The 27658-nt window shown below is 46.6% G+C and overlaps 1 protein-coding gene across 4 annotated transcripts; it reads right to left on the bottom strand.

The window, feature by feature from the left end:
- Positions 1 to 5132: 5132 nt before the first annotated feature.
- LOC134413852 (hydrocephalus-inducing protein-like) lies at positions 5133 to 27342 on the bottom strand. Of its 4 annotated transcripts, none has more exons than XM_063147894.1 (9): positions 26870 to 27342; positions 26517 to 26749; positions 24462 to 24562; positions 23081 to 23216; positions 22468 to 22632; positions 21512 to 21603; positions 20740 to 20910; positions 11713 to 11938; positions 5133 to 11113 (listed from the first exon to the last, which is right to left on the bottom strand). In XM_063147894.1, exons 2-9 carry the CDS (start codon positions 26694 to 26696, stop codon positions 11036 to 11038), a joined length of 1149 nt encoding a protein of 382 aa, XP_063003964.1. In that variant the 5' UTR covers positions 26697 to 26749; positions 26870 to 27342; the 3' UTR covers positions 5133 to 11035. The 4 variants fall into 4 exon arrangements, with proteins under 4 accessions (XP_063003964.1, XP_063003963.1, XP_063003965.1 ...); XM_063147893.1 differs by having other exon boundaries at positions 27121 to 27342; XM_063147895.1 differs by having other exon boundaries at positions 27219 to 27342.
- Positions 27343 to 27658: the final 316 nt, after the last annotated feature.

Raw genomic sequence — 27658 nt, 5'->3', positions numbered from 1 at the left:
CTTGAAGTGGTCTTTTTGTGTTAATAACCTTGGACAAAATTACATCATGTCATATCTATAACTTTTAAGGATGTTCATTTTAATTCTGTTAAATTAAAGCCCAATATTGTGATCCTCAGTTACCTTCTGTTAAATTAAATAAGGCAAAGTTTTATTTGGTTAATTTTGGTAGATTTTATTTCTGTTAGGTTTCAGTATTACTAAGTTTGAACAATGTTCTATTCCAGGTTTTATGGATCCAGTTATGTTTGATATTAATAGGAATTAACTTTGAGTTCTCTTGAGTGCGCTTTTTGTTCTACCAAGGTGATAATGAGATTATGTTTATTAACTTGAAATCCTTTTAGGGCTGAGTTTAAGTTCCTCTTGTTAAAATCTAGCGCTGTCCCAATAAATTTCTATCAGGTTTGAGTGTTATTTAATCTGATTTTACTAGTGAGATGTTCAGTGTTTTCCTTTGATGCATTTATTCTGTCATAAATACATAAATCTTTGTATTACTGTTTTTATAGCCAGCTTTTAATAAGCCTTACCATCTTTTGGTGTAATTATCTACAAGACACATGTCATTTCAGGATCCTCCTTTTGTTCCCTAGCTACTTATGTATCTCTCAGACCAGACTACCCCTCTAGCTGGGCTTCACACTGTGGCTCTATGGTTTGACCCAGTGCTGTCTCATCATTTTTAAGTATTTTTCAGAGTTCCAAGAAATGAGATCTCAGCTTTGTGGGAAGCCTCCTCTAAACTGAAGGTATTGTGACATCTACTCTCACTAATCAGATGCAGCCCCAATTATTATTAAAGAACCACTCCAACAGTTTGCTGGGTTTAAAGCATCTCTCTGCTGAGGGAATTTTGGAGGAGACAGCTCTTGGATGGTTCATTAGTCTGTCACCCCTAGAACTTTACTCCTAAGTGCTATTCCCAAGAGCCTTGTTTTAAATTACGTTTAAGGAATTCTCTCCCACTTAGAGCTTGGGTGGTGGCCAGGCCTCAGCTCTACCTGGATGGGAATTTGCCAACAGACCCAGATGTTTTCTGCATCAAAGCTAGATTTGAGTTGCTTTGACTTGGCAATTTGACCCTCTAGACATGACAGTTGGACTATTTTTAAAGGGAGCTTGGGACTTATTATCTGGAAATAATCATCCAAGTCCCCACTGACTCAAGGTTTGTCAGCTGTTTGCAGACTCTGGGATGATGGTACATTATTTCAGAGATTGCAATTTACCTAATTCCACCTATGTTGTCAGCTTTGTCTGCTATTTGAAATATTCCTGATTGTTGTATCCAAATTATTCCTAATTGCTGTAAGTTTCTTGTCCACTGCATGTATTATTTTGCTATGATATTTCGTCATACTCATAACAAAAGACATGCATCTCATTCTAAGAAAACAAAAAAGAAGAGGAATGAACACCTTAAGAACTTTCAAGTAATGCAATATGTACATGAGAAATTTGGACAACTAATCATTTTGAATAATGCAATATTTACATGAGAAATTTGGAAAAAAGATCATCACATCTAAATCCCAATTGAGTGTACCACAGTGAAGCCTCATTGATTCATTAACTTCAGGAGAAGGTGTGCCTGTATTTAACATCAGCAGCTCAAAGCAGTCACCTGTTTATTCCATCAGATACTGATCAGCTCTGAAAAAATGAGGCCCAGTGAAAGGAGAAATAACCTCATCACCTTGAAGCCTTTGTGGCCAGAGCAGGAGCAGAAGGAGGACTGCCAAGAGATGGCTGTGGCTGGAAACTGACAGAGGCAATTTGCCAACAAAAGCCTCATGCCATCCTCATGGTACAGTGCTCCTACGAACCTTCTGCAGTTATTCCCTGTTCCAGCTCCCAGGAGGACATTCAGTGATGTCAAAGATCAACATTTCCAGCTCACAGATTTTCTCATACTTCTCAACTCATTGGAAACAATGGTCATTTCTTTCCATTTCCCTAAGAGACACTGGATATTATTCTTTTGTTTTCTCATACTGCAAAACCCTTGTGTCAATGAATTGATAGAATTTGCTAAGTTTTGTTGATTGTAATTGCTCTTTTATCTATTTTATCCCATATCTAACAGATAACCAGTGATAACCTTGATGAGATAATACCTTCACAAGAGTGAGCTGTTTCAACATCAGAACATAGGAGCCATTTTTAAACTAACGAAAAGGGGGAGATGTAATAAACAGGTAGAATAATGATAAAAGAAAGGCCTTTTGAAATCAGGCCTTGTTCTGCCTTATTAATAGCTGGCCTGTCATCTCTTCTGAGTGCAGCTAAACAGTTACAAGTTCCCATGTGAAGATATTTTGAGAATGAGAATTTGTGACCAATCTATTCTGAGGGTGAAAAACAAATGCACCTGCAACAACAAGGGATTTGTCCCATGAGAATCAGTGAAGAGGTAAACAATACAATAGAGAGATTTGATGCAAAAGCAAAATCTATTTTATTAACCAATAACAGAATTACAGGCAAGAAATCTCTGAACTAACTAAAGTGGAACACGAGGTCTGTTAAACTGTGTAAAATGAGTTGTATGAATAAAGAATAAAGAGTTCTCCATCTAAGCTGTGTCCTCTGGGATTTGAGTTCCCCCCTTCGTTGGGGCTTGTGTTCCCCCTTCTTTGGGGCTTTGGGTTCCTTCTTCTGTGGGATTTTGGGTTCCCTCTTCTCAGGGATTTTGGTTTCCTTCCTCTCTGATGATTTGGTTTCCTTCCTTTCTGATGCTTTGCTTACCTTCCTTTCTGATGCTCTGCTTTCCTTCTTTACCAGGATTTTGGTTTCCTTCTTCTGTGAGATTTTAGTTTACTTCCTCTCTGATGCTTTTGTTTTCTTCTCCTCTGGGATTTTGGTTGCTTTCTTCTCTGGGATTTTGGTTTCCTTCTTCTCTGGGACCTTGATTTCCTTCTTCTCTGAGATTTTGGTTTCCTTCCTCTCTGATGCTTTAGTTTCCTTCTTCTCTGGGATTTTGGTTTCCTTCCTCTCTGGGGATTTGGTTTCCATTTTGGGGATTTTTGTTTCCTTATTCTTTCTGGTCTTGGTTTTCCCCTTTGCACGTTTTGGAGGTTGCTTCCCAACAGAGACACCCTTCTTTTCCTTCTTCAGCCTCTCTTTCTCCTTCCCCCTCTCTTCCTCCTCTAAGACTTTTGCCTCCTCCTCGACCTTTTGAGGTGGCTGCTTCAGCTGCCTTCTGCAGACAAAATAGAAAACAAGGCTGAGAGTCCCCACCAGAAACTTGGGCTCCCTAGTCCTGGCTGGCCCTGCACTTCATTCCTTGACCCTGAGGCCATTTCCGTGAATTCTCCTCAACCCACAAAGGTTGGGAAAATCCCAAGTGAAGACATTGGTTCAAGGGGACCTCCAGGGCCAGCCACACCTCAGCTTTGCCATCATAAGGTCTTGACTGTGCAAGCTCCCTCTGAAGGCACAGCCAGACCCCTCCAGCCCCTGCCAAAGGCTGATCCAGCAGCTCTCTGCACTGGCGCCTGGAAACGCCCTTTGTCTCTTGGCTTCCCAGTTTAAAGCAGAGCACAGATTGCTGACATCTGCTTAGCTCTCCTACAGTTCTTACTCAGCTCATTCAGCCCCTTCTCCCTGGGCATAGCTGAAAGATGATTTTAAAGAGTTCAGATTTCAGCTGAGGGTTAGAAGAAATTCTCATTGATGAGGATGTAAGTTAGATAGGCAGACCATTGGTTAATGATTATGAGATGCTTCAGCTGGAGCTGATTGTTCTATTGCTTACCATTAGGAGCTTGTTTGTAGAAGGAAGTGGAGGAAGTGAACTGTTATAAGAACATCTTGAAACCAGTAGAACAATGGTTAGCACCTGGGCTTGATGTCAATCAATCACTAAGCAGGGGACCTTGGATGGTGCCAGAGGGTCACAGAGACCTGATGAAGACATTCCTGACTTTATCCCTAAAGACCACTGACCCAATTTGAGACCATGGACCCAATTCAAGGGAGGAATTGCACAGGAGTGAAGGACCAATGACCTCATTTGAATACAGAGCAGGGATGGGAGGTGTTGGGGTTGTGCAGATGTATTGTATGTAAGATCTTGGGAAATAAAGAGAGGGCAAAGAATCTTGGATAGCGTGGTCACGCCTTGTAGGGATGGCTCTGATGCCGCCCGTCGGTATTAATAAACATCCCACTGTCTAACTTTAATTAGTTAGAGAGTCTTTGTCCGTGATCTTCGGTTTTAACGACTCCTAGCCTGCTCCTTCATGAGAACAATCCTATCAGTCAGAAAGCAAAGGCTGCAGGAACTCCTCTCCTGCAAGACAGGCTCTTGTCAGGCAGATTTCCTGCTGGAACCCAGCTGGGACCAAGCAAACCAGTGCTGGCTGCCATGGAGACCATTGGAAGCAGCCTCGTCCATCTCCTCCCCATGAAACCAACTTCAGCCTGGCCTGAAGAAGTCCTGATGCAGAGGCTTGCTTTAAGCAGCCTCCACTCCCAGCTCCACACTTGGCCTGTGTGTCCTGAGCTGGGCTGCCTTGCTGGAGCTGAGCTTCTCCTGTGCTTGCCTACGGCTGCAGCTGCAGGGGAGCCTAAAGGACAGGAGCTTTTCTGGCTGCTGTGCCACCATAAGGAGAACCCTGGCAGATCAGCAGTGCAAGGACTTCATCTGTGGCAGGAGCAGGACCCAAAGCAAGGTTTGCTCTGTGCCCCACGCCTGCCCACACCACAATCCCACTGTTCTGGTGAAGAAGGCAGATGACGAAGAAGATGCCACTCAACACCATGGACTTTCAGACTCCTCTAGAGGGGGTGCCAAGGCAAGCCCAGAGCCCAGCTCCCTGCAGACAGCAGCTAAGCCAGCAGGGCTCAGCACTCAAATAGAGAAGGAGAGGTTCTGTCTCAACAGAAGAAAGTCCTTCCTCTCTTGGCAGCCAGGGAGCTCAGAGTGGCCATCTCTGTGTTGCTGCTGGCCTTTGCTCTGCAGCTCCTCTAAACTCAGAGGCCTTGGAGCAGGCAAGCCCTGCAGGGACAATTGTGGGTGACGGGACAGGTATAAGTCCAATGGTGTCAGGAACCCACGCCTTAAAAAAGGAACCCACTAGGCCGTGGCAAAATATCCAAATATGGATAACATTGTAACCAGAGCAGTAAAGAGATTTTTGCTTTTATTTCCAGCACATCAGTCTCAAAATACAAAATGGAGACATGACAGCTCACTGATCCACACCAAAAAAAATGTCTCCTCCAACAGGGCTCATACAGCAATACATAAAATCATCTCAGACTAGAATTCAACTAATCAGACACAGAAAACACATATTGACAAGCATTCTATCCAATCTTATAAAACATACGTAATCGTAGCTAAAACAAAGACTAGTTCATAAGAGATAAAGAACAGAGTTCTATTCATGCTAACCTTCTAAAGAGATACATTAAATAACCTTGTTGCCATCCTAAAGCCAGTTCCACAGAGACCTATTGTTATTTTGTCATGTCTACTGCTTGGGAAACTTTTCTGCTTGCATGGGAAACTTTTCTGCTGTATTTGCAATGCTAACAAAACTTCAGTCTGAGGCCTACATACTTTTTTTAACCATTTCTTAAAAATCCTCTAACCTTATGGATTCCAACATTTCCCCCTCTCTGTTTGACCCCGAAGCTTTCATTTTCTTGTCGCTTGCTACTTGTGTTTCATAGCTCTATTGCAAAATTTCTGCTTATCATCTGTTGAAGACCTATTTTCACTAAACTGAAGCATTGCTATATTATGGCACAGCAACTTAATGCTGTGAAGACCCAATCCCTGAAAGAGATATGAATCACGTTTGACAACAGTCACAAGTCATCGTTCAAAAAACTCTGGTCGATTCCAAGGCCTTAATTCAAAACCTTCGTTCATGTCAATACCCTCATCTACTGCTTTTGTGAGATTTCGTACACTCTCTGTGCTTCTACTTCCTAATTCTCCTGCTTGTATGACAAAAACTTCTCGGACTGTTTTGTTCATCATTCGCCGAACACAACAGAGTATACAAGGTACCACTATCAATATCAGTATTAGAACACCTAATATGTAAAGACCTATCTTGCAAAGTTGCCTTAGCCAAGGTGCCAAACTCCAATTTTGAAACAAATCATCCAACCAGGAACCTCCATCTTCTTTGATTTGGGCTGTCAGATCCTTTAATTTTTGAATGCTTTTGTGAATGGATTCAGAATGATCAGACAAATTCATACAACACAATCCTTCAAATTCCTCACAACCATGTCCTTGTGCCAGTAAAAGAAAATCAATGGCTGCTCTGTTTTGAAGAGTAGCATGTCTAATACTATCAACATTGGTCAACATATCACTGATTGCGGAGGATGTGGCATTAGCTTGTTTGCTCAGCCAACATCCAACACGACCTAATTGTCTCCATGCCACAGCTGAAGCCAATTGGGGTAAAAATATACCTGCTGAAACCCTTCTGGCGGCATTCCAAGGCATAAAATCACTTTGACAGTTCTCATCATAATGAGGAACAGCTCTCGTTTTCCTTTGTTTCTTTTTCATCACTGCTTTGGCAGTGGGGGCAATTATGGTGAGCATACCAATGCTACAAGGACCACCTTCAAGGTGGGCTGGAATGCCTTGCCAAGCTCTGTCTCCACAAATGAACCAATACCCTTTTGGCAATTGCCATGGATATTGATCCGTTTCCGGAACCACATCCCAACTGTTTGAAACATTACACCAAAAACTCAAATTTTTATATGCAAAATAATGAGGAGTAACACTGAACTTTGGGGAATCACCTTTTCGCTAGGCACGAGTCATGAAAGTAAAACAAAAATCCATGGTCAAAGAACCAAGGATTTCTAATTCTTGAGGTTCAGATGCTGCCCTAAGGAGTTTTTTGGAGCAAATGTTCCAATTGAAGGAAGGACTGTTTCCTTTGTAAATTCCACCTGGTTTACCATTGGATTGTTTTTTGACCAAAGGCAACTCTTTCACTGGCACACCAACCAGACAGGTTGAAAAAGGCTTTTCTGGTTCTGAATTAGACAGACATATAGTATCCGATCCGGCAGCCTTGGCTAAGGTCACCCAAACATTCGTTTTCAGTTGATCCACAGGCAAATCTGCACGACAAAAAACAATTAAAATCAAGCAAAACAAGTATACCATTTGAATTTGCCCCATCTCTTTCAGGAACTAAGTTTTGGCAGAATTCTTTCTAAGCAAAAACAATAACCTAAGTTTTCAGCCAATAATTAGCTTTGTTAAACAAACATTCAGCATTCAATTAGTATACTCATAAATAACATTGGCACAAAATCAGAGTTCATGGGTTCCACCGATGCACAAAGAACGTCAGGCACAAGAGGCGTCAGGCGAGACCTGGGATCCTTCGATTCAGTTCACGTCTGTGTACTTGCTTCCTCGGTTCTGGGCTCGACAACAGGTTCTGAAGTGCGATACGGTTTGACATTTTTGGCAGGAACCCATTTAATTCCAGCACCTGTGGAGACAAAAGCATATCCTTTCCCCAAATTATTAATCAAAATGGACCTTCACTTGAACTGTTTAGAAAATTAAAAACATACAGAGCCTTGCTCAGTCTCATCTGTGGGGTGATCTCTGTTCCCCCTCTCTGTTGATCTAATATGCATTTTAGGGTTTGATGTGTTCTTTCAATGATTGCTTGGCTTGTGGGAGAGTGGGGAATACCAAAAATGTGTCGACATTTTTAAATGTGGCCAATTTTTGAGATATATATGCGGGACCGTTGTCAGTTTTTACTTCTTGGGGTACACCCAAGGAAGCAAAAGCTTACAGGAAATGATGACAGGCATGGCTGCCAGTTTCACCTGTGGGGAGGGAAGCAAAAACTGCACCAGAGAACGTGTCCACGGAAACATGAATACCCTAATGGGAGAAACAAAGCATGGATTAATTATATATTGCAAAGTTGTAAAAAGACAGGAAATCCAACGTTGTAAAGTTTCATTACTAACATCCTTTAAAACTGAACTTTCTATTCATTAAATTAAATTAAAAGATTGAGGGAAAAGCTGAAAAACTCGAACCACGGTCAGAGTCCAGTGATGAGGTTGTCTTCTTTGAAGAGTTGATGGTCTTCTTTGAAGAATTGATGTCTCAGTCTTGAATCTTTGTTGCATCCTTGGAATTTAGTTGTAGAAATGTCAAGTCCAGCACTTTTGGATTTCAGTCCCAACACCAGCACAGGTTTGCTGCATCTTTGTCTGCGTTGAGGCTGTGATGAGCAGATCATCCATGTAGTAGTAGAATCTTGAATCCTGGAAAATTCTGTGAACTGAGGACAAAACTTGTACAACAAGATAGTAGCATATTATATATATCATGACAATCACATCCTATGACAGGTAAAAAGTCACTTTGATTGGAATCTTTACACATGACAATCGTTTTGTGACATGACCAGCCCAGTGAGAGTATTCACCCATTGCCAGCAGGTACCACAAGTTGTGTCTGAGCGCGGTGGAATGCGCTGTTTCTGAAGTTTAACGACAGTGGGTTGCCATTGATATCAAATAGTGAGTGACAGAATATAGCAAGATGCCTTTCTTTTCAGCCTCGAGGGCAAATAGAAATTTGATTTGATGCCCCATGACAATCCTTTTTAAGGTGCCCTAGTTTACCACAACCAAAGCAGACAGGCTTTTTATTAGGATCTACTTGTACAGCATTAACAGAATTTTCCCAACGTTTTTCTTGTTTTTCTAAAAGCTTTTCAATTTTATCCATTCGTTGTGTCAAATTGTGTTCCAGTGTTTTTTCCAAAGCATTGACCTGTGAATTTGCAGCATTTTGTGAACCCATAAGTCTACTGCAAGCTGTTAGCATCTGTGTAATTGTTGGAGGCTGATCAGGCAAAGCTAAAATAATTTTTCTACATTCATTATTAGCATTTACAGAAGCAAGATTTTGAATAATATAAGAGTGGGCTTGTTCATTTGGACATTGCCTTTCAACTGCTTGAGTTAATCTATCCAAAAAAGAACCATAAGATTCAGTTTCACCTTGTTTGATCAGTGGATAAGACTTCAAATGTGAGCCAGGAGGCTCAAGTGAAAACAAGGCCTTTCTAGCAGCATCTTTAATGTCTGTTAACACAGGCCGAGGCAGTTCAGCTTCTTAATTTTCAGGCCTATTGTAAGGTGAATCACCAGCTAGTTGAGCAACATCTAGATTGGCATAATCAGTATTTGCATATCCTTCAACCAACTTGTTAAGTAGTTTTTTCCATTGTAATTCCCATAGTAAGTACTGTGAATTGGTTAAGATCGGAGAAGCCACATTCCTGCAATCAGCAGGAACTAAGTCATAAGAGTTAAAAGTATTTTTCAACACACTATTAAAATAGGGAGAAGAAAATCCACTCTCTTTCAAAGCCTGTCGCAACTCCTTTATATCATGATGATCAAGTCTTTCATATTTTGGATTTCTATCATTTCTTCCATATTATACTGGTAAAGCAAGGTATTGTTCCTTTAAATCCGAATCTTTTTCCAGTTTCTGATTAATGTATGAGCAATCAGGTAAATTTAATGGAAAATCAAAATTGTCACTTCTATCAATGACAGATTGACCTTTACTTCTAACCAATATATTTTCTGATTCTGAAAAATCACTAAATCCAAACCTTCCAGGCACTCTGCCCAAATCCAAATTCCTGACAGGGACACTGTACTCTTGTCCAGGAGTTCTGCCAACTCTGGGAACTCGGCCAGTTCTGGGAACTCGGCCAGCTCCGGGAACTCGGCCATAAAAAGCAGGGGTGGACTCCCACAAACAACACGCCTCCTCTGAAGCCCGACCCAAAGGGGCCGGGACAGAGGCATGTTCCTCTCTTCTGGGAACAGTGCCATTTAACCTTGATTTCGATACTTTACTAGAAGTTTCACATTGTCTCCCTGCCAAGAAAAACTCAGCTTGGGAGTCCCCAAATCTAGGTTTTAAACTTACATGGTTTCGTTTTAAAATACAAGAATTAGGATCATGACATTTTAAAAACTCAACCCGTGTTTTTTCAGGTTTTTGAGAGTTATCCATCCTTTCAAAGGACTCCACCATTAAAGCCAATTTTTCTTTCTCTGTATCTATAGATTGACAAACACCAGAACAACCATGTTTTTGCTTAACTGAAAAAGAGTTCCCCGGAACCACAATTTCCCAAGTGGAAGCAGCCACCTCAGCCTCCACCCCAGGCCCAACAGAATCCAATTCAGGTTTCAGTGTCCCTACACAAACAATTTTAGGAAGTACAGTCACTTTTCCATTCCCATCTTTTACACATTTTTTCCCATCCCCCTTACAAGAGCCACATATTTTTACATTAACAGAACAACGCGAAGAAAAGTCCAAAAGAGTCTCATTTTTTCCCAGAGAGACAGAAGGAAAATTTTTTTCAACAGAGTTCAAAGCAATACTTTCAGCATTTGCAACAACACTTGCAACATTCTCCAATACACACACACAGTCTCCGGTTTACTGGAATTTAATGAGACAAAGCCAGAAGCTTTGTTTTCTGAGTCCAAGTTGATCTTATTATTATCAGTTTGTTTAAAACACTCCAACAGCGCTCTACAAACCGGCATAAATTCTCTTAAGCTTTCATCTTTTTTGAGAGAGACTAGATTATAGATTCTCCAGTTTATCTGATCCCAAAAATGAAAAGTAAAAGCAGACTGCAGATTTAAATCTTGCGTATTTGCTTTAACCCAGACAAGTAAGTTTTTAAGCTCCGTTTTTGAAATTTCAGAGTGACCTTTTTTCTTGTAACATTGTCTCTAATTGATGAAAAACATCCCATTCAACTTTTGATAAATTCGTTCCCATTTTTGTGTTCTTTTAATAATTTTCTTTTTCTCTATTTTTCCTCCCAACGTCACCCAAGCGCTCTCCCGAGATAAGTTACTTACAATTTTCTTGGCTTTGGCAGGAGAGATGATACAGTGTCCTCCTTGCTAACACTTGGGTCTCCGCGGCCGGGACATCCACGATTTTTCTTTTTTTCTTCTATTCTACATCCTCGGACGGGGCACCAAATGCGGCGGACGGGACGGGTATAAGTCCAATGGTGTCAGGAACCCACGCCTTAAAAAAGGAACCCACTAGGCCGTGGCAAAATATCCAAATATGGATAACATTGTAACCAGAGCAGTAAAGAGATTTTTGCTTTTATTTCCAGCACATCAGTCTCAAAATACAAAATGGAGACATGACAGCTCACTGATCCACACCAAAAAAATGTCTCCTCCAACAGGGCTCATACAGCAATACATAAAATCATCTCAGGCTAGAATTCAGCCAATCAGACACAGAAAACACATATTGACAAGCATTCTATCCAATCTTATAAAACATACGTAATCGTAGCTAAAACAAAGACTAGTTCATAAGAGACAAAGAACAGAGTTCTATTCATGCTAACCTTCTAAAGAGATACATTAAATAACCTTGTTGCCATCCTAAAGCCAATTCCACAGAGACCTATTGTTATTTTGTCATGTCTACTGCTTGGGAAACTTTTCTGCTTGCATGGGAAACTTTTCTGCTGTATTTGCAATGCTAACAAAACTTCAGTCTGAGGCCTACATACTTTTTTTAACCATTTCTTAAAAATCCTCTAACCTTATGGATTCCAACAGACAATTACGCATGGCAGAGCAGGAACCGATGGAAGGCTGACTCACCTGTCCCTGAGAGGGGCCTGAGAGCCACAGTTGATCTCCTGGGGGCTCAGGGAGGAGCTGACACGTGAGGCCTCCCCGGGCACCAGCACCTTGGAGGTGGAGCCTCCCTCCACATGGCACAGCTCCGGGACATTGCAGGTAGTGGTGAGGTGGCCAGAGAAGGTGGAGGAGACCTGCTGGCTCTCTCCTGGTGCAGCACACCTGGCAGTGGCAGGATACTGAAAGCCTGGATGGAAGACAGGAGAGATTGAGATGCTGAGCATGGAAATGGATGCAGAAGAGCATCTTGGGGCAAAGTGCAGCTGTAGACAGATGGGCCTATTCCCCAAACACTGCCAGAATCACCCTCACCTCATCCTGCATCCATGCCTGTCGCAGACATTTTTTCATAGAAATCCTTTCTTTGGGATTTGTTCATCTTCTGGGAAGCTGAGGCCCCAGAAGAAGAATGTAAACAATTGTTATCGGCTGGTGTGAAATGTAGCAGGTGCAGTGGTGATTGGGCTTCTGTGAGTGTTTGGATTTGCTAACCACTCACAGAAGAGTTTGTCCTTGCTTTTTGCTGGACACAGAACTTTGTTGTGCACTCTCTTCTATGCTATTCTTAGGTTAGCAGCCTCTGCAACTTCTCTCTCCTTATTCTTTTTAGTATAGTTATAATGTATTATATATCATATATCAATAAATCCAGCCTTCTGATCATCAAACAAGATTCTCGTCCACTTCTCTCACCCATGAAGATCTCATCAGGTCGCTGTAATACATGCCACTGACAAGTGCAGGGACCATGGGGAAAATCTTCTCCCACACTCACGGGGCAATGGGTTAATTAGTACATGATATGAAAGTCAACTGGGATGGCTCCTGGCCGTAGGAATTCTCTCTGATGCACAACTTGACTTTAAAAAGTTTCAAAACTTCCTGCTTTTAGAAAAGGAGGAGACTCAGAGTGAGAGATCTTGGAGCTGAGGGAAGGAGTCCAGCCCAGCTCATCTGACTCCTGAGGCTCTTCCCCTCTCTCTCTGATTTAAATGCTGCTTTCTCAAGGTGCTACAGCAAAAGCTCCTGCCAAAATTTCCTGTGGAGCACCTGAGGAGTTCCAGGGGGAGCAGTGCCCTCCACAGGTGCTGCACAGCGTCCTTGGACAGCCCTTCAACATGCCCTGCATGGCCTCTCCAACAAGCAGCTGCTCCAGCAGCACTTTGTGATGGGCCTGCAGGGATGGGAGGCCCCTCTACGGCCAATGCTGAGGGCCCCCAGTGGCACTGGCAGCTCCAGCCCTGCTTGCCACACTGACAATGGGCAAGGGAGACAGATTCCCTCTTGCCTTCTCCGCTCCTAGGGCAGTGTGCGCCATGTCCAGGGAGCACCTGAATCCCTCCAAGCCTCGCAGCAGGTGAGGGTGCTCAGCAGTTGGTGCTGGCACCCGAAAAACAAGCCACTTTCTGTGCTGGGAGGAAGAGACAGCCCCTCTGCAAAGTCTGCCTTTGTCAGACAGCTCCAGGGCCAGCAGTGCAACAGCAGCTCTGGGTGAAAGCAGAGCCCTGCAAACAGGGAGTCTGGCTGCTTTGGGAAGAGGGTCCATGGAGATCAGGATCATCCCAGCTTGCTCTGGGAGGGAAGCTGGAGGTGTTACCATGATGATGCAGAGAAAAGCCTCATCTTACATTGGGAAGGAAACAAGGCAAAAAATCCCACACTCAGCACAGGCCTGTAGGATCTGAGTCAGCTTCTCCAAGGAAAACTCTCCTATTTCTCCCTCCCCCTCAGCCCATGTCCAGCCACTGGCCCTGCTGCCCAGCCCACTGTCAGGGCACAGCACAGCAGGGCAGCAAAAAGGGAGCTCAGCATGAGCAGGACTTGGTGCTGGCAGGCTGGGGAGGCAAAGCAAGCAGTAGGTGTACAAGAAAATCTACCTCTGCTCCTGAAGATTGGCTAAAATCCTGCACTTGTTTCAGGGCTGTCCTGGGTTGACCATATGATGCTTTTATCCCCAATTGTCTCATTCTGTTTATGTTGAATAATAAGTTTTGCACCTTTAAGAGTGTTCCAGAGAGTGAAGGGGGGGAGAGAAGAAGCGCACAGTTTTTTTTCAGACACTGCACTCCACTCCCCCACATTCCTCCTCCTGGACTGTTGTTGTCTGCGGACGGACAGACAGCAGGACAGAGCTCCTCTTTTGCTTTTTAGTTAGTGTTAGCTAGCTGAGGCAAAGAAGTTCCCTGGACTGTGTATTTTCTTTTCTTTGGACCTCTTGAAACCTGCTCTGGACTGAACACCCAAGAGTGCACTGGCAGCTGCACCTGAGGCCCACCGGGCCGGGCCTGGCCTGAGACAATTCCAGCACCGGAGGGACTGATCAGAGACTGAGTGAGCTGAAACCCAGGGACGGGCTTTTCTCAGTTTGTCATCTCTTTTAGAGTGGCAAGGGGTCTCATTGTTTGATATTGTTATGGCTTTATTGTTTAATAAACAGTTGTTTTCCACCTTTCTCCAAGGAGGTATTTTTTCCTCCTGGACCAGTTGGGGGGAGGGGCCAATTGGATCTGCTTTTTTCCCACCGGAGCTCCTTTGGGGAATTATTCCACAAATTTGCTCGAAACCTGGACAAATATATGGATTGGTGCCCAATGCAGGGCTGGAAAAGGTGGAAAAAAGCTCTATTAATTGTGTGTTTGTTGTTGTTAAAGCAGTCAGTAGCCATGCTGCTGGAATCCATAATGTCTCTGGGGGTGAAAGCCTTTGCGTGGCTCTGGGCTCTAGACCTTTTTGAGGTTTCAATACCTTTCTGGTCACTAGGATTATTGTCCGTAACACGCAATTTTTACGGTAGAGGGGTATGGATTGGAATAGCTGTTGTGCTGACCTTGGGGATAATGATTTATAAAGCGTTTACAAAGATACTGGCGTCTGTTTACGATATGTATGGTTTATGGTTTCTTCATACTACCCTGCATCCCAATTCCAGTAGTACGTTTTGGGAATTTATTTGTAAATGCACCCAGTTTGTCAGAGGAGGAGCCGAGAATGAGGCTTTCCAGGCGTTCTTTTCCTTCTTCTCCTTTGGATCTGCTATGTCACTTTTTGAGAATGTTCAGTTTCCCCTGAATGTTAAAGAGACCATCTTTCTGGTATTTAATCTTGTAAGCTTCCTCTATGTGGTCTGCAGCTTCTCTAGAATGAGGGCTGAGATATCCAGAGGAGGTGGTGAGACCCCTGGTCCAGAAGCAGATGCAGGCGTGAAAAATCCTGAGTGGTGTGGAAAATGGGAAAATATAGGCCAAACCCTGAAGGAATTTTTTGATCCTGTAGACTGGGATTTTCCATGGGAACAAATTCAGAACCCAGCTGAGGTGGGGAAATACCTAAAAGAGAAGTACCATGACGATTCTAAGGAGAAAAGGCTCATTGCAATAAGCTGGGCCCTGGCCTATGCTTATCCCACTCTGTTAGATAGTGTAGGACAGCAGAAAGAGGCAGGGGGGCAGGGAGATAAATCAGCTATCCCAGTCACTCAAGCTGTAGCCAACAGCCCAGGCTTGAAGCCAGCACCCAGACCAGATAGTGAGCCTAAGCCAGCATCTAAACCCATGGCTGTTGCTACCAGTACTAGAAGTGGGAAATGCACGGAAAAAACTGATCGACCAGTGGATGATGATGATGATGGTGATACAGGAGAAGAAACCTTGATGCCTCCTGACATAAAATCAGGAGTCAAAGCAGCAGGTGCAAGATCAGATGCAAATATTGAGTCCTTTTCCCTGAAGGACCTTCGTGGCTTACGGAAAGATTACACCCGACGACCTGATAAATCCATAATTAGTTGGCTGGTCCATCTCTGGGGTGCTGCAGGCGAGGCTACAATTCTGGATGTCACTGAAGCCAGGCATTTGAGATCCCCGTCACAGGATCCTGTCATTGACCAAGAAATGATGAGGGGGGCTAATCCACACAGCCTCTGGGAACGGGTCCTAAGAAGTGTAGCACAAAGATACCTGTGCACAGACGACCTCTATATGCAGCAAACCCAGTGGAAAACCATAGAACAAGGGATTCAATGCTTGAGAGAAACGGCAGTAGCTGAGATTGTCTTCTCAGATGATGGAAACACTGTAAATCCAGACTTGGTACCATGCACATCTCTGATGTGGAGAAAACTTGTACGACTTGGGCCATGAGAATATGCTTCTGCTTTAGCCATAATGAAGCGGGATGATGGTGAGGAGACTGTGCTGGATAGGGCAAGGAAGCTCCGAGCATATGCAGACACTGTGCATGGCCCAACACATGCCAGAATCACAGCGGTGGAAACATGGCTGCAAAAATTAGAAGACAAGATGGAGGAGGGTCACAAGAAACTGAGGGAGGAGATTGAAGAGGGCTTTCTCCAAATCTCGGCAGTACAGATCAGAGGTTCTGGTACCCAACGCAGACGTTCCCCCGATGGCGAGAGAAGGTACATCCCATGAGCTGAGCTGTGGTTCTACCTGCGTGATTGTGGAGAAGACATGGGGAGATGGCATAGAAAACCTACCGCTGCTCTGGCACAACGGGTGCGTGCACTGAAGATTTAGAGAGGAAGTTCCAAAAGGGAAGCAGCTCCGGTGGCCAGTAACCGAACTGTCACATATGACGATAATGACAATATTTTTGATCCCCTTGAAAGACCCTCCAAGACATATGCCCAGGGAAAGAAGGATAACCAGGCTTAGAGAGGCCCTGCCTCTAGCCAGGTAGAGGCTGGGGAAAACTGTATTTTCTGTACTTTGTGGATTCGTCGGCCTGGCACATCTGAACCACAAGAATACAAAGCTTTGGTTGACACTGGTGCACAATGTACATTAATCCCATCGAGACATGTGGGGACAGAGTCTGTTTGTATTGCTGGTGTGACAGGGGGATCACAGGATTTTACTTTGGTGGAAGCTGAGGTGAGCCTGGCTGGAAATGAGTGGAAGAAACATTCTATTGTGACTGGCCCAGAGGCCCCATGTATTTTAGGCATAGACTTCCTCCGAAGTGGGTATTTCAAAGACCCAAAAGGACTTAGAGGGGCATTTGGAATAGCTGCTGTAGAGAGAGAGGGTGTCAAGCAGTTGAACAGCTTGCCTGGACTGTCACAAAGCCCATCTGCAGTAGGTCTCCTGAAGGTGGAAGGGCAACAAGTGCCAATTGCCACCTCAACAGTGCACCATTGACAGTACCGAACAAATCGAGATGCTGTGATCCCCATCCACAAAATGATCCGTGAGCTGGAGAGCCAAGGGGTGGTCAGCAAGACCCACTCACCCTTCAACAGTCCCATTTGGCCTGTGTGAAAATCTGAAGGAGAATGGAGATTGACAGTGGACTATCGTGCATTGAATGAAGTGACTCCACTGCTGAGCGCTCCTGTGCCGGACAGGCTGGAACTCCAGTACGAGCTGGAGTCCAAGGCAGCAAAGTGGTATGCCACTATAGACATTGCCAATGCATTTTTCTCCATTCCTCTGGCAGCAGAATGCAGGCCTCAGTTTGCTTTCACCTGGAGGGGCGTGCAGTACACCTGGAACCGACTGCCCCAGGGGTAGAAGCACAGCCCCACCATCTGCCATGGACTGATCCAGGCTGCACTGGAAAAGGGTGAGGCTCCAGAACATCTGCAATATATTGATGACATCATTGTGTGGGAGAAGACAGCAGCAGAAGTGTTCAAGAAAGGGGAGAAAATCATCCAGGTTCTCCTAAAAGCTGCCTTCGCCATGAAGAAAAGCAAAGTCAAGGGACCTGCTGGAGAGATCCAGTTTCTAAGAGTGAAGTGGCAAGATGGACGGCGTCAGGTTCCCACCGATGTCATCAACAAGATCACAGCAATGTCTCCACCATCCAGCAAGAAAGAAACGCAAGCTTTGCCATAGGTTTCTGGAAAATGCACATTCCCAAATACAGTCAGATCGTGAGCCCTCTCTACCTGGTCACCCGTAAGAAGAACACTTTCCACTCGGGCCCTGAGCAGCAACAAGCCTTTGCACAGATCAAGCAGGAGATTGCTCATGGAGTAGCCCTTGTCCCAGTCAGGACAGGACCAGAGGTGAAGAACATGCTCTACTCTGCAGCCCGGAACAGTGGCTTGTCCTGGAGCCTTTGGCAGAAGGTGCCTGGGGAGACTCAACGCCGACCACTGGGATTTTGGAGTCGAAGCTACAGAGGGTCTGAAGCCAACTACACTCCCACACAGAAAGAAATCTTGGCTGCCTATGAAGGAGTCCAGGCTGCCTCAGAGGTAACAGGCACTGAAGCACAACTCCTCCTGGCACCCCGACTACCAGTACTGGGGTGGATGTTCAAAGCAAAAGTTCCCTCTACGCACCATGCCACTAATGCTACATGGAGCAAATCTATTGCTGTTATCACACAGCGCGCCTGTATAGGAAACCTGAATCACCCTGGGATTCTGGAAATAATTACAAACTGACCGGAAGGTGAAAACTTTGGTCTCGCTGATGAAGCGGAGCAAGAAGTGACACGGGCTGAGGAAGCTCCACCATACAACCAACTGCCAGCAGAAGATACACGATACGCTCTCTTTACTGATGGTTCTTGCCGCATTGTGGGAATGAACCGGAAGTGGAAAGCAGCCGTATGGAGCCCCACACGACAGGTGGCAGAGGCCACTGAAGGAGAAGATAGATCAAGCCAACTTGCTGAACTCAAAGCTCTTCAACTGGCCCTGGACATTGCTGAGAGAGAGAAGTGGCCAAAGCTCTACCTCTACACTGATTCATGGATGGTAGCCAATGCTCTGTGGGGATGGCTGGAGAGGTGGAAAGAGGCTAACTGGCAATGTAGAGGGAAACCAATTTGGGCTGCTGATGAGTGGAAAGACATTGCTACCAGGGTAGGGAGGCTACCTGTGAAGGTCCGCCATGTGGATGCTCATGTTCCCAAAAGTAGAGCTAATGAGGAGAACCAAAACAATGAGCAAGTAGACCAGGCTGCAAAGATAGGGGTGTCAAAGATAGACTTAGATTGGCAACATAAAAGAGAATTATTCCTAGCTCGATGGGCCCACGATGCCTCAGGCCACCAGGGCAGAGATGCCACCTATAAGTGGGCACGAGACCGAGGGGTGGATTTAACCATGGACAGTATTGCTCAGGTTATCCATGACTGTAAGACGTGTGCTGCCATCAAGCAGGCCAAGCGAGTGAAGCCCCTGTGGTACGGTGGGCGGTGGTCCAAGTACAAGTATGGGGAGGCCTGGCAGATTGACTACATCGCACTGCCCCAGACACGCCAGGGCAAACGCTACGTGCTGACCATGGTGGAAGCCACCACTGGATGGTTGGAAACCTACCCTGTGTCTCATGCTATGGCCTGGAACACCATCCTAGCCCTTGAAAAGCAAATCCTGTGGAGACATGGTACCCCTGAGAGGACTGAGTCTGACAATGGGACTCATTTCAAGAACAGCCTTACAAACACCTGGGCTAGGGAACATGGCATTGAGTGGGTGTACCATATTCCCTACCATGCACCAGCTGCAGGCAAAGTAGCGAGGTACAACGGACTGTTAAAAACCACATTGAAAGCATTAGGTGGGGGAGCTTTCAAAAACTGGGAGCAGCATCTGGCAAAAGCCACCTGGTTAGTAAACACCTGAGGCTCTACTAACCGAGTGGACCCTTGTCGCAGACATTTCTTCACAGAAATCCTTTCTTTCGGATTTCTGTGTCTTCTGGAGGCCAGAGGCCTCGGAAGACAAGGTAAACAATTATTATCAGCTGCTGTGGAATGTAATGGGACGCACCTTGATTGGCTCATTTTCTTTGTTTATAATTAAGGGCCAATCACAAAGTGTAAGCCAGGGACTCAGTCCTTGAACACAACTTTGTTGTGGATTTCTTTCTATCTATTCTTAGCCTAGCCTAGCTGCTCTGCAAACCTCTCTCTATATTCTATTAGTATAGTAATAATGTATTATATATAATATCTTAATAAATCAAGCCTTCTGATTCAAGAAACAAGATTCACCGTCTCTCTCTCACCAGCTGCGACCCACTCAGGTGCAGTAATAGACCCTGCCCAATCTGAGCCTTTGCAGAGAGTAGATGGAGACAAAGTCCCAGTGGTACATGTCAGAGGTTTATTAGGGAAGACAGTTTGCATTATTCCTGCCTCGAATACAGACAAACCCATTCGTGGGTTGTTTTTGCTCAGGGACCAGGTTGCACATGGTCGATAATGCAAAAAGATGGAAGAACATGACGTGTACCTCAGGGAGATCTGATTGTTGGATAAAACCTGTGTAAATATCACTGTTTGCTGAATGTTATTACCATTGTCTGTGTATAGCTGTATAATGGAGGTATCATGTATCTACTTGTAGAGTTAGAATTTATATTAGTTTTAGTAGTAGGCAGACGATATGGGGATAAGGGGTGGAATGTCCTGGGTTGACCATATGATGCTTTTATCCCCAATTGTCTCATTCTGTTTATGTTGAATAATAAGTTTTGCACCTTTAAGAGTGTTCCAGAGAGTGAAGGGGGGGAGAGAAGAAAAGCGCAGTTTGTTTTCAGACACTGCACTCCACTCCCCCACATTCCTCCTCCTGGACTGTTGTTGTCTGCGGACGGACAGACAGCAGGACAGAGCTCTTCTTTTGCTTTTTAGTTAGTGTTAGCTAGCTGAGGCAAAGAAGTTCCCTGGACTGTGTATTTTCTTTTCTTTGGACCTCTTGAAACCTGCTCTGGACTGAACACCCAGGAGAGCACCTGCAGCTGCACCTGAGGCCCACCGGGCCGGGCCTGGCCTGTGACAATTCCAGCACCGGAGGGACTGATCAGAGACTGAGTGAGCTGAAACCCAGGGACGGGCTTTTCTCAGTTTGTCATCTCTTTTAGAGTGGCAAGGGGTCTCATTGTTTGATATTGTTATGGTTTTATTGTTTAACAAACAGGTTGTTTTCCACCTTTCTCCAAGGAGGTATTTTTTCCTCCTGGACCAGTTGGGGGGAGGGGCCGACTGGATCTGCTTTTTTCTTACCAGAGCTGCTTCGGGGGATTCTTCCCCAAATTTGCTCTAAACCTTGACAGGCCTCTGGCTGCCTCCTCCTGTCCAGTCCTGAAGTGCCTCCATCGAGTTGCCGGGCAATCCAGACTGGTTCTCATCTCCTTTGGTGGTTGGGGTTTAAATTTAGGTGGGTGGAGCTCATCTCTGGAAAATAAATAACTATGAACAGGGACCTGCAGTGGGAGGGAGGGAGGGACACCTGCACCAGCAGCTCCTGGCCAGGATGCAGCCCCTGGCTGGGTGCTGGCTCGTTGAACTGAGAAATGGTTTGATCCAGCACTTCCCAATCCAGGCTGGGGCAGGTCTGTTCTAAAGGCAGCCCAGGGATGGCACTGAGATGCTGCAGCAGCTGCAACTGCTTGCACTGAGCAACTACAGAGGACAGGCATTAACACCTGGTGGGGATGCAAAAAGCACAGTGGGAGAGGAAAAGACAGAGAAGGCAGCAAAAAGGTGAGATTTGAGACACCGAGGGGCAGACCCAGCCAGTGCCCAGCCAGCACAGCCCACCCAGTGCCCAAGGCCAGAAACTCTGCAGCTCCACCAGGGATTTATCAGGAATGTTCCCCTGACACTGCTGGGAGGTTGGTTGACATTTTACAACACTCCCAGGTGACTCAGGTCACATTCCCCATCCATCCATCCATCCATCCATCCATCCATCCATCCATCCATCCATCCATCCATCCATCCATCCATCCATCCATCCATCCATCCATCCATCCATCCTTCCATCTGTACATACACAGGCTGTGGTGCTGGGATCCTGCCAAGCTCTGCCAGCCTTGGGCTTGGGGAGATTTCTGCCAGCCGTCCTGAGCTCCGTAATTGTGCTCTCTGTTCCAGGAAGCAAGCAAGAAAGATTTAAAAAAACCCAAAACAAACCACAACAGAGAAACCTAAAAAACCTTCAACAGCTCAACCCTGCTCAAGTGATTTCTTTAGGGACAGCTACCACTCTCCAGCTGCAATGCTGGGCTTTTGGGAAAAAAGAAAATTACATGTTCACCTCCAAATTGAAAAGGATTAAGGTAAGAGAACCTTTCAAACTAAAAATTATTGTCCCAAAGCTTTTATCTTTGCAAGAAATCTCTAGGTAAGACCAGCCTGACAATTAAACAACTGGTTCTTCTGGTGGGGAGAAACCCTCCTCTTTAAGGGAAGCAGCCTGATAGGTAAAAGCAACTGTTTGCTCAAACTTCAGGCTCCCTGGCACAGCCTGCATTGCCTTTCCTTCCTGTTCACTGATTTACAGGCAGTGCCACGATGGCCCAGGTTCAGATATTTGGTGCCATCCAGGGAATTTGGCATTGCCATTTCCATATGTTTTAATCGAAGTTTCAGTCCTTGCAAACACTCTTCAAATGCCAGCTTTCCTTTCTTTTACAGAAAGCTCAAGGTTCTCACAAGTCTTCTGACATCCTCTTTTGTGCTCAGAGAGATGACATTTTCAAACAGATGTTTCCAAAGTTAACAGCATAAGAATAATGACCTCAAATGCCCCTGGATTCCAGCTTAGCCCAACTCCATTCTGTGTCAGACACTGAGATTCCCACCTTTAAGGCAGGAGCTGTTTGTGCCCCCCATCCCTCCTGTCCTTCTCCCCAGCAGCCTGTGCCTGTTTTCCCCGGCAGAATCCCTGTCCCCGTGCACCCTGCCAGGAGCAGCTGCACACAGGCTCACAGCTCCCCTTGCCCTCACCAGGGGGTTTCTCTCATCCCCGAACACGCCGATGAGAACGTCGGTGCGATGAGTGCCCAGGGCCTGCACTGCCACCACAACTGGGATCTCTGCTGTGCTCTGGGGCTGCACAATCCCACAGGGCTTGGGGCTGGAGTAGAGCACAGCAGAGTCCTCCTTGCGTTTCTGGAAGGGACACAATGAAACGCAGATTCAGAGGGACCTCTCAAGAAACTTTAGGCTCCTTAACATCCACCACAACAGCAACCTACACACACCTTTAAAACTCCCCAGGACAAAGGTCAAAGGCACAAACAAGATGCAAGAATTGTAGGTTTAGCACTCCCAGGGCATCCTGCAAGGAGGCTGCCAACACAGGCACTGGTGTCTGTGGGTGCAGCAGCTTTTCACAACCCTCTAAGATCTCCCACAGGAAAACACCCTGAGGATTAGAACATCAACTGTTTTCCTCAGGAGCTTAAACTGCCTTCTCAAGTTTACAGTTGGGTAGGATCCTGTTCTCAGCAGATCTTTAAGACTGAATAGAAACCAGCAAGGTCTTATCCAAACTCTTTTCCCCCCTAATAATCTCCTCAGGAATATTTGACAGGAGGAGGTGGATGTGATGCCAAACCTGGGGAATAAGCCCGTAGCAGCCAGGAAGGTGGCTGGGATTCCTAATGAGGATCTTCCTCTCATATGGCACCTTCAGGTGGCACTCATCACACAGTAGCACTGGGGAGGACACTTGGAGCTCAGGAACGAGACACCTGGGCAAAGAGATGAGCCCAGGACAATCAGAGATACTGAGAGAATGGAGAATGCTTACCCCCAAAGATTGTGAAATGGAGCAGAACACATTGGTCACTGTCAAATGCACACTGAAGAGCCCTACAGGGATAAATTGCCTTCTACCTCTTCCCACTCCCACATGTCTTGTCAAGGAGGGGCAAACCCTGAGAGGCAGCACCCAGAGGCTGCCAAGTGCCCCAGGCAGAGCGCTTTGCCCCACAGCTGCCTCAGCCCCTCCTTTACCCAAGAAGGTTTGCAAGGACTCCTGGAACAGTGCCAGTGACCCATGAGCTCTGGGGAAGCCTTCCCAACAAGGATCAGTGCTCCCTAAGGCTCAAGGAACACACAGCTCCAGTGTCTCAATAAAAATGACTCCCTTCTCTGCCATGGTGCTGTTGCCCTGCCTGAGAACTCAGCTCTTTGCCCCAGCCCTGGAGGGCACGAGACAGCAGCTGCCCCACAGAGGGGCTGATCAGCCCCTGCCAGGCCCTGCAGCTCCCTGGCTCCTTCACTGCACAGCTCCAGGCACTGCCTGGCCCCAGCTCCACCTGCTGTACACAGTGGCAGCCCAGGCACTGCCTGGATGGCTCTGCCTGGCACAGGGAACAGCACCAGGGAGCTGCATCCCTTTGGGCATCACACTGACACCCACAGCAGCACAGCAGCATGGAATTCTGCTGCAGCAACAACGACTTTTGCTCTCAACTCTGACAACATTAAAGCTCAAAATGGGAAGCAGAGGGAAGGAGAAAAACTGGAGCTGACCTGCCACATCAAGGGCTGCTTTCCCCTTGTCAGACCTTGCCCTCCCCACTCTTGCTGGGAGCCACTTCCCCCCTGCCATGTGCCCTCATGGACAGAGCCAGAGCCTGACTCTCAGCAGCTGCTTGGTGTGGCCCAAACCATGCACGGTGCTCACAGCCAGCACAACTCCACCTCTTGCAGCCAGAAGGAGAGGAGGCCCTCAGGAAATTTGTTCCACCTCAAGCACCAAAAACCAGGCCAATCAATGATATCATTCCTGGTGCCTTTAGAAGAGGGCCCAGGACCGTGCTGGGCTGTGAGCAAACGTGCTTTTCACCATGGGCTGCTGCCCAAGCACTGCTGTTCTCGTGTCCAGCTGGCACAACATGAGGGCATTCAGCAGCACTTCTCCTTGGCAGCTGCAGCCAGCACAGCCTGGGCAAGGCAGTGCCTGGGGGAGGCCAGGCAAGGGCTGGTACCTGGCTGTGATGATCAGGGCTGCCACTCCCTTGCCAATACCCTCCAGGTCCACCAGCAATCTCCGGTAGAACTCCATCACCGTGTTGGAGCACAGGGTCACCTGGTGGAAGAGAAGAACAGTCAATGCTTCCTTCCAAAAGCTCATTACCCACGGGTGATATCCTCCAGTTCCTGAGGGAGGATTTGGCCTTAATTCTTCTACTGCTCCATGTGTAGAGCACAGTCTCAGAGTAACAAAAGCCTTCTGGCAAAACCACATTTGTTAAACACACCTTGCTATCAGGGCACAGGTCAGCTACATTAAAACATTAGACTACAGCTCCATGCACCACTGCATTCAAATTAAGGGGCCAATTTCTCATCTCATTACAAAGACATCCATGCAGAGGAAATCTGACTTAAACACAATGAGTTCAACTTTACAGCAGGAGGCTGAGGGCAAAGTGTGGCCCAGCAGGTGCTGGGCAGTTCATGGCTGCCCTGGGACCCCGAGCCCGGGCTGGCTCTGAGAACTCCAGCCCCATGCCAGGAGTGGGGAACTGCCCCAGGCTGGGCATTGACCACAGGCAGAACCCTCAGAGCCAGAACTGCCCCAGGGTGGGCATTGACCAGAGGCAGAACCCTCAGAGCCAGAACTGCCCCAGGGTGGGCATTGACCAGAGGCAGAACCATCAGAACTGCCCCAGGCTGGGCATTGACCACAGGCAGAACCCTCAGAATTGCCCCAGGGTGGGCACTGACCACAGGCAGAACCCTCAGAGCCAGAACTGCCCCAGGGTGGGCATTGACCAGAGGCAGAACCCTCAGAGCCAGAACTGCCCCAGGGTGGGCATTGACCAGAGGCAGAACCCTCAGAACTGCCCCAGGCTGGGCATTGACCAGAAGCAGAACCATCAGAACTGCCCCAGGCTGGGCATTGACCACAGGCAGAACCCTCAGAACTGCCCCAGGGTGGGCACTGACCAGAGGCAGAACCCTCAGAGCCAGAACTGCCCCAGGCTGGGCAATGACCACCGGCAGAACCCTCAGAACTGGCCCAGGGTGGGCATTGACCACAGGCAGAACCCTCAGAGCCTCTTGCTCTATGCTGCAAGAGACAAGCCACCAACGGGACCAGGCAGAGGAGAAAGGAGGAGGATCTCTGTCTTGAAGTTCCACAAGGAAGGGTTTATTCCAAGCAAAAGGATCAGAGCCAAAAGAGCCCTGTACACTCCTGTGCAAGGGCTTTTGTACAGACACAAATCAGGGGGTGAATACAAACAGCAAACCAAAAGGGAATCCTCAGGGGAGCACTGAGGGGATTACATCAAGTGTCTGGGGCCTCTTTGGGTAGGAGGGTGGGGAGGATGGCTCACTTGGGCCAATGGGGCCTCCAGGAACAGGGGAATTCCAAAGGGGCGTTGCAGACAGGGATTGGCTCCAGGTTAAATTGGCAAAGAAGGTTGGGGAACAAAAGGGGCTGGTTTGACAGGCAGGGAAAGAGCTGGAACAAGGGGCAGGGAATGGCATGAGGGACAGCTTTGAGGGAGGGTAAAACCCAGGGGTAAACTAACTCGGGGACAACACGGGGTACAACAGAACAAACCACTTAACAAGGAATCAATACAATAAATTTGAACCACTACACATGGCTGCAGATTTTTTTGTCTCCACTGGAGCTTCCTGCAGTGAACACAAATCATTCTGCTCCCCAGGAGGGGGGAAATGAGACCAAGAAGAAAAGCTAACTGCTTGATACAATGACATCTCTCTAACAGCCACCTTCTGCCCTCATCCTTGCTCTGCCCCGTTGCAATCAAATCAATCACTCTCAAAAACACAAGAATGGTTTCACGCCTTGACCATAAGGTCTGTGAGCTCAGCATATGATTTTGGAAAGCAAACAGTGCTCCTTGAGGAACATCCCGACTAAGCCAGCCAGCAGAGGCCTCCCAGCAGGGCAGATCTCTCAGTGCCAGGATGCTCCAAGCTGGCACCAGAGCTAAAGCCCTCCCACCCTGCAGTGCAGCTCCAGCCCTGGTGCTGCAGTGGCTGTGGCTGGGCTCTTGCCGTACCTCGATGTCCTGGTGTCTCTGGGGGAGGATGGTGCCTCCGCTGGGATTGATGGTGAACTCCCTGGGATCCACATGGAAATGGATTCCCTTGCTCCAGGCCGGGTCAGTGTCCCTGCGGATCTGATCCACGCTGTCCACAGCCGGCTGCGTGCCATCGTCCAACATGCGGAGCTGGAACATCAGGGGCACCGCGGAGCTGTTGGTGAGGCAGCAGCGCTGTGTGTAGGGAAAGCCTGGGCAAGGACACAAACAGCCATTCAGGCACCCAGCAGGGCATGATCCTGGGGGCAAGTTCCTGGCAGGATCAAAGTGGGATTGGAGTTGAGCTCTTTATGATCTGAACTACAGCTCACCCAGAAGCTGCGTGAGGAATTAATCGTCACTTAGTTCCCTTTGACACAGATTCCAGACTGCAGCCTTGAAAATGCCCACTCCTAGCCCTGCTGAACACTGCAAGCTTCTCTCTTTGTGATGGGGACGAGCTCCCTCACCTGCCCCAAACCAGCACCAGTTCTCTCTCAGTGAAGAGTGTGCACCCAGACCCAGAATTTACTCTGAGAATTCAAGCTGTCCAATTCCCTGCTCAGCCTGCCAACATTCCCACCTTTTTCAAGACATATAAAGAGCGAATTGTCAGTGAGAAGAAACTACAGCAAAAGAAAGTGAGGATGGAATCAGGAACTAGAACGTGATGCAAAGCACCCTAATGCAGCTTCTCTCTGCAGGATTGATGCCGAATTTTGCCCCAAAAGGCGAGAATAACTGCTTAAGAGACTCAGTCTAAGTCAGATAAGCAGGAGGTATTTTATTGCGACGCGTCGGAGAAATCACAAAATGGATTTCTGAGCTATGCACAGCAAAAGCGGGTTTTTATACAATTTTAAACAAGGATTACATCATTTGTTACATGCATATTCATAGGCAGGCGGGGTCTTCCGGGAATTCCTGGTCTTCCTTAGTTAAATTTTAAGCTTTTCCTAATTTGGACTTCTTCCTGTTATCCTTGGCATGTTTTTCCATGGCTTGGCTGAAGTTACTGTTGTACTTGGCTTGATCCTAACGGCTTGGCAGGTCACTTTAACTTATTGGCTTCCACTTCTGCTTCTTCAAATACTCTAATTCCAAAGTTTCTTCTGTGAGTG

Source organism: Melospiza melodia, unplaced genomic scaffold (genome assembly GCF_035770615.1).
Source record: "Melospiza melodia melodia isolate bMelMel2 unplaced genomic scaffold, bMelMel2.pri scaffold_54, whole genome shotgun sequence".
Lineage (NCBI taxonomy): Eukaryota > Metazoa > Chordata > Aves > Passeriformes > Passerellidae > Melospiza > Melospiza melodia.
Note: the sequence above shows the minus strand (reverse complement) of the source record. Positions and strands in the feature narration are given on the sequence as shown.

What these genes read in the sequence shown, in the direction of transcription:
- LOC134413852 (XM_063147894.1), bottom strand. Translation starts at nt 26,696, where the DNA reads ATGTTCCAGCTCCGCATGTTGGACGATGGCACGCAGCCGGCTGTGGAC. An exon ending in AGAGACACCAGGACATCGAG is followed by an intron (nt 24,563 to 26,516) that starts GTACGGCAAGAG and finishes CTCTTCCACCAG; the next exon opens with GTGACCCTGTGCTCCAACAC. An exon ending in CAGGCCCCTCTCAGGGACAG is followed by an intron (nt 11,114 to 11,712) that starts GTGAGTCAGCCT and finishes TCCTTTTTTAAG; the next exon opens with GCGTGGGTTCCTGACACCAT.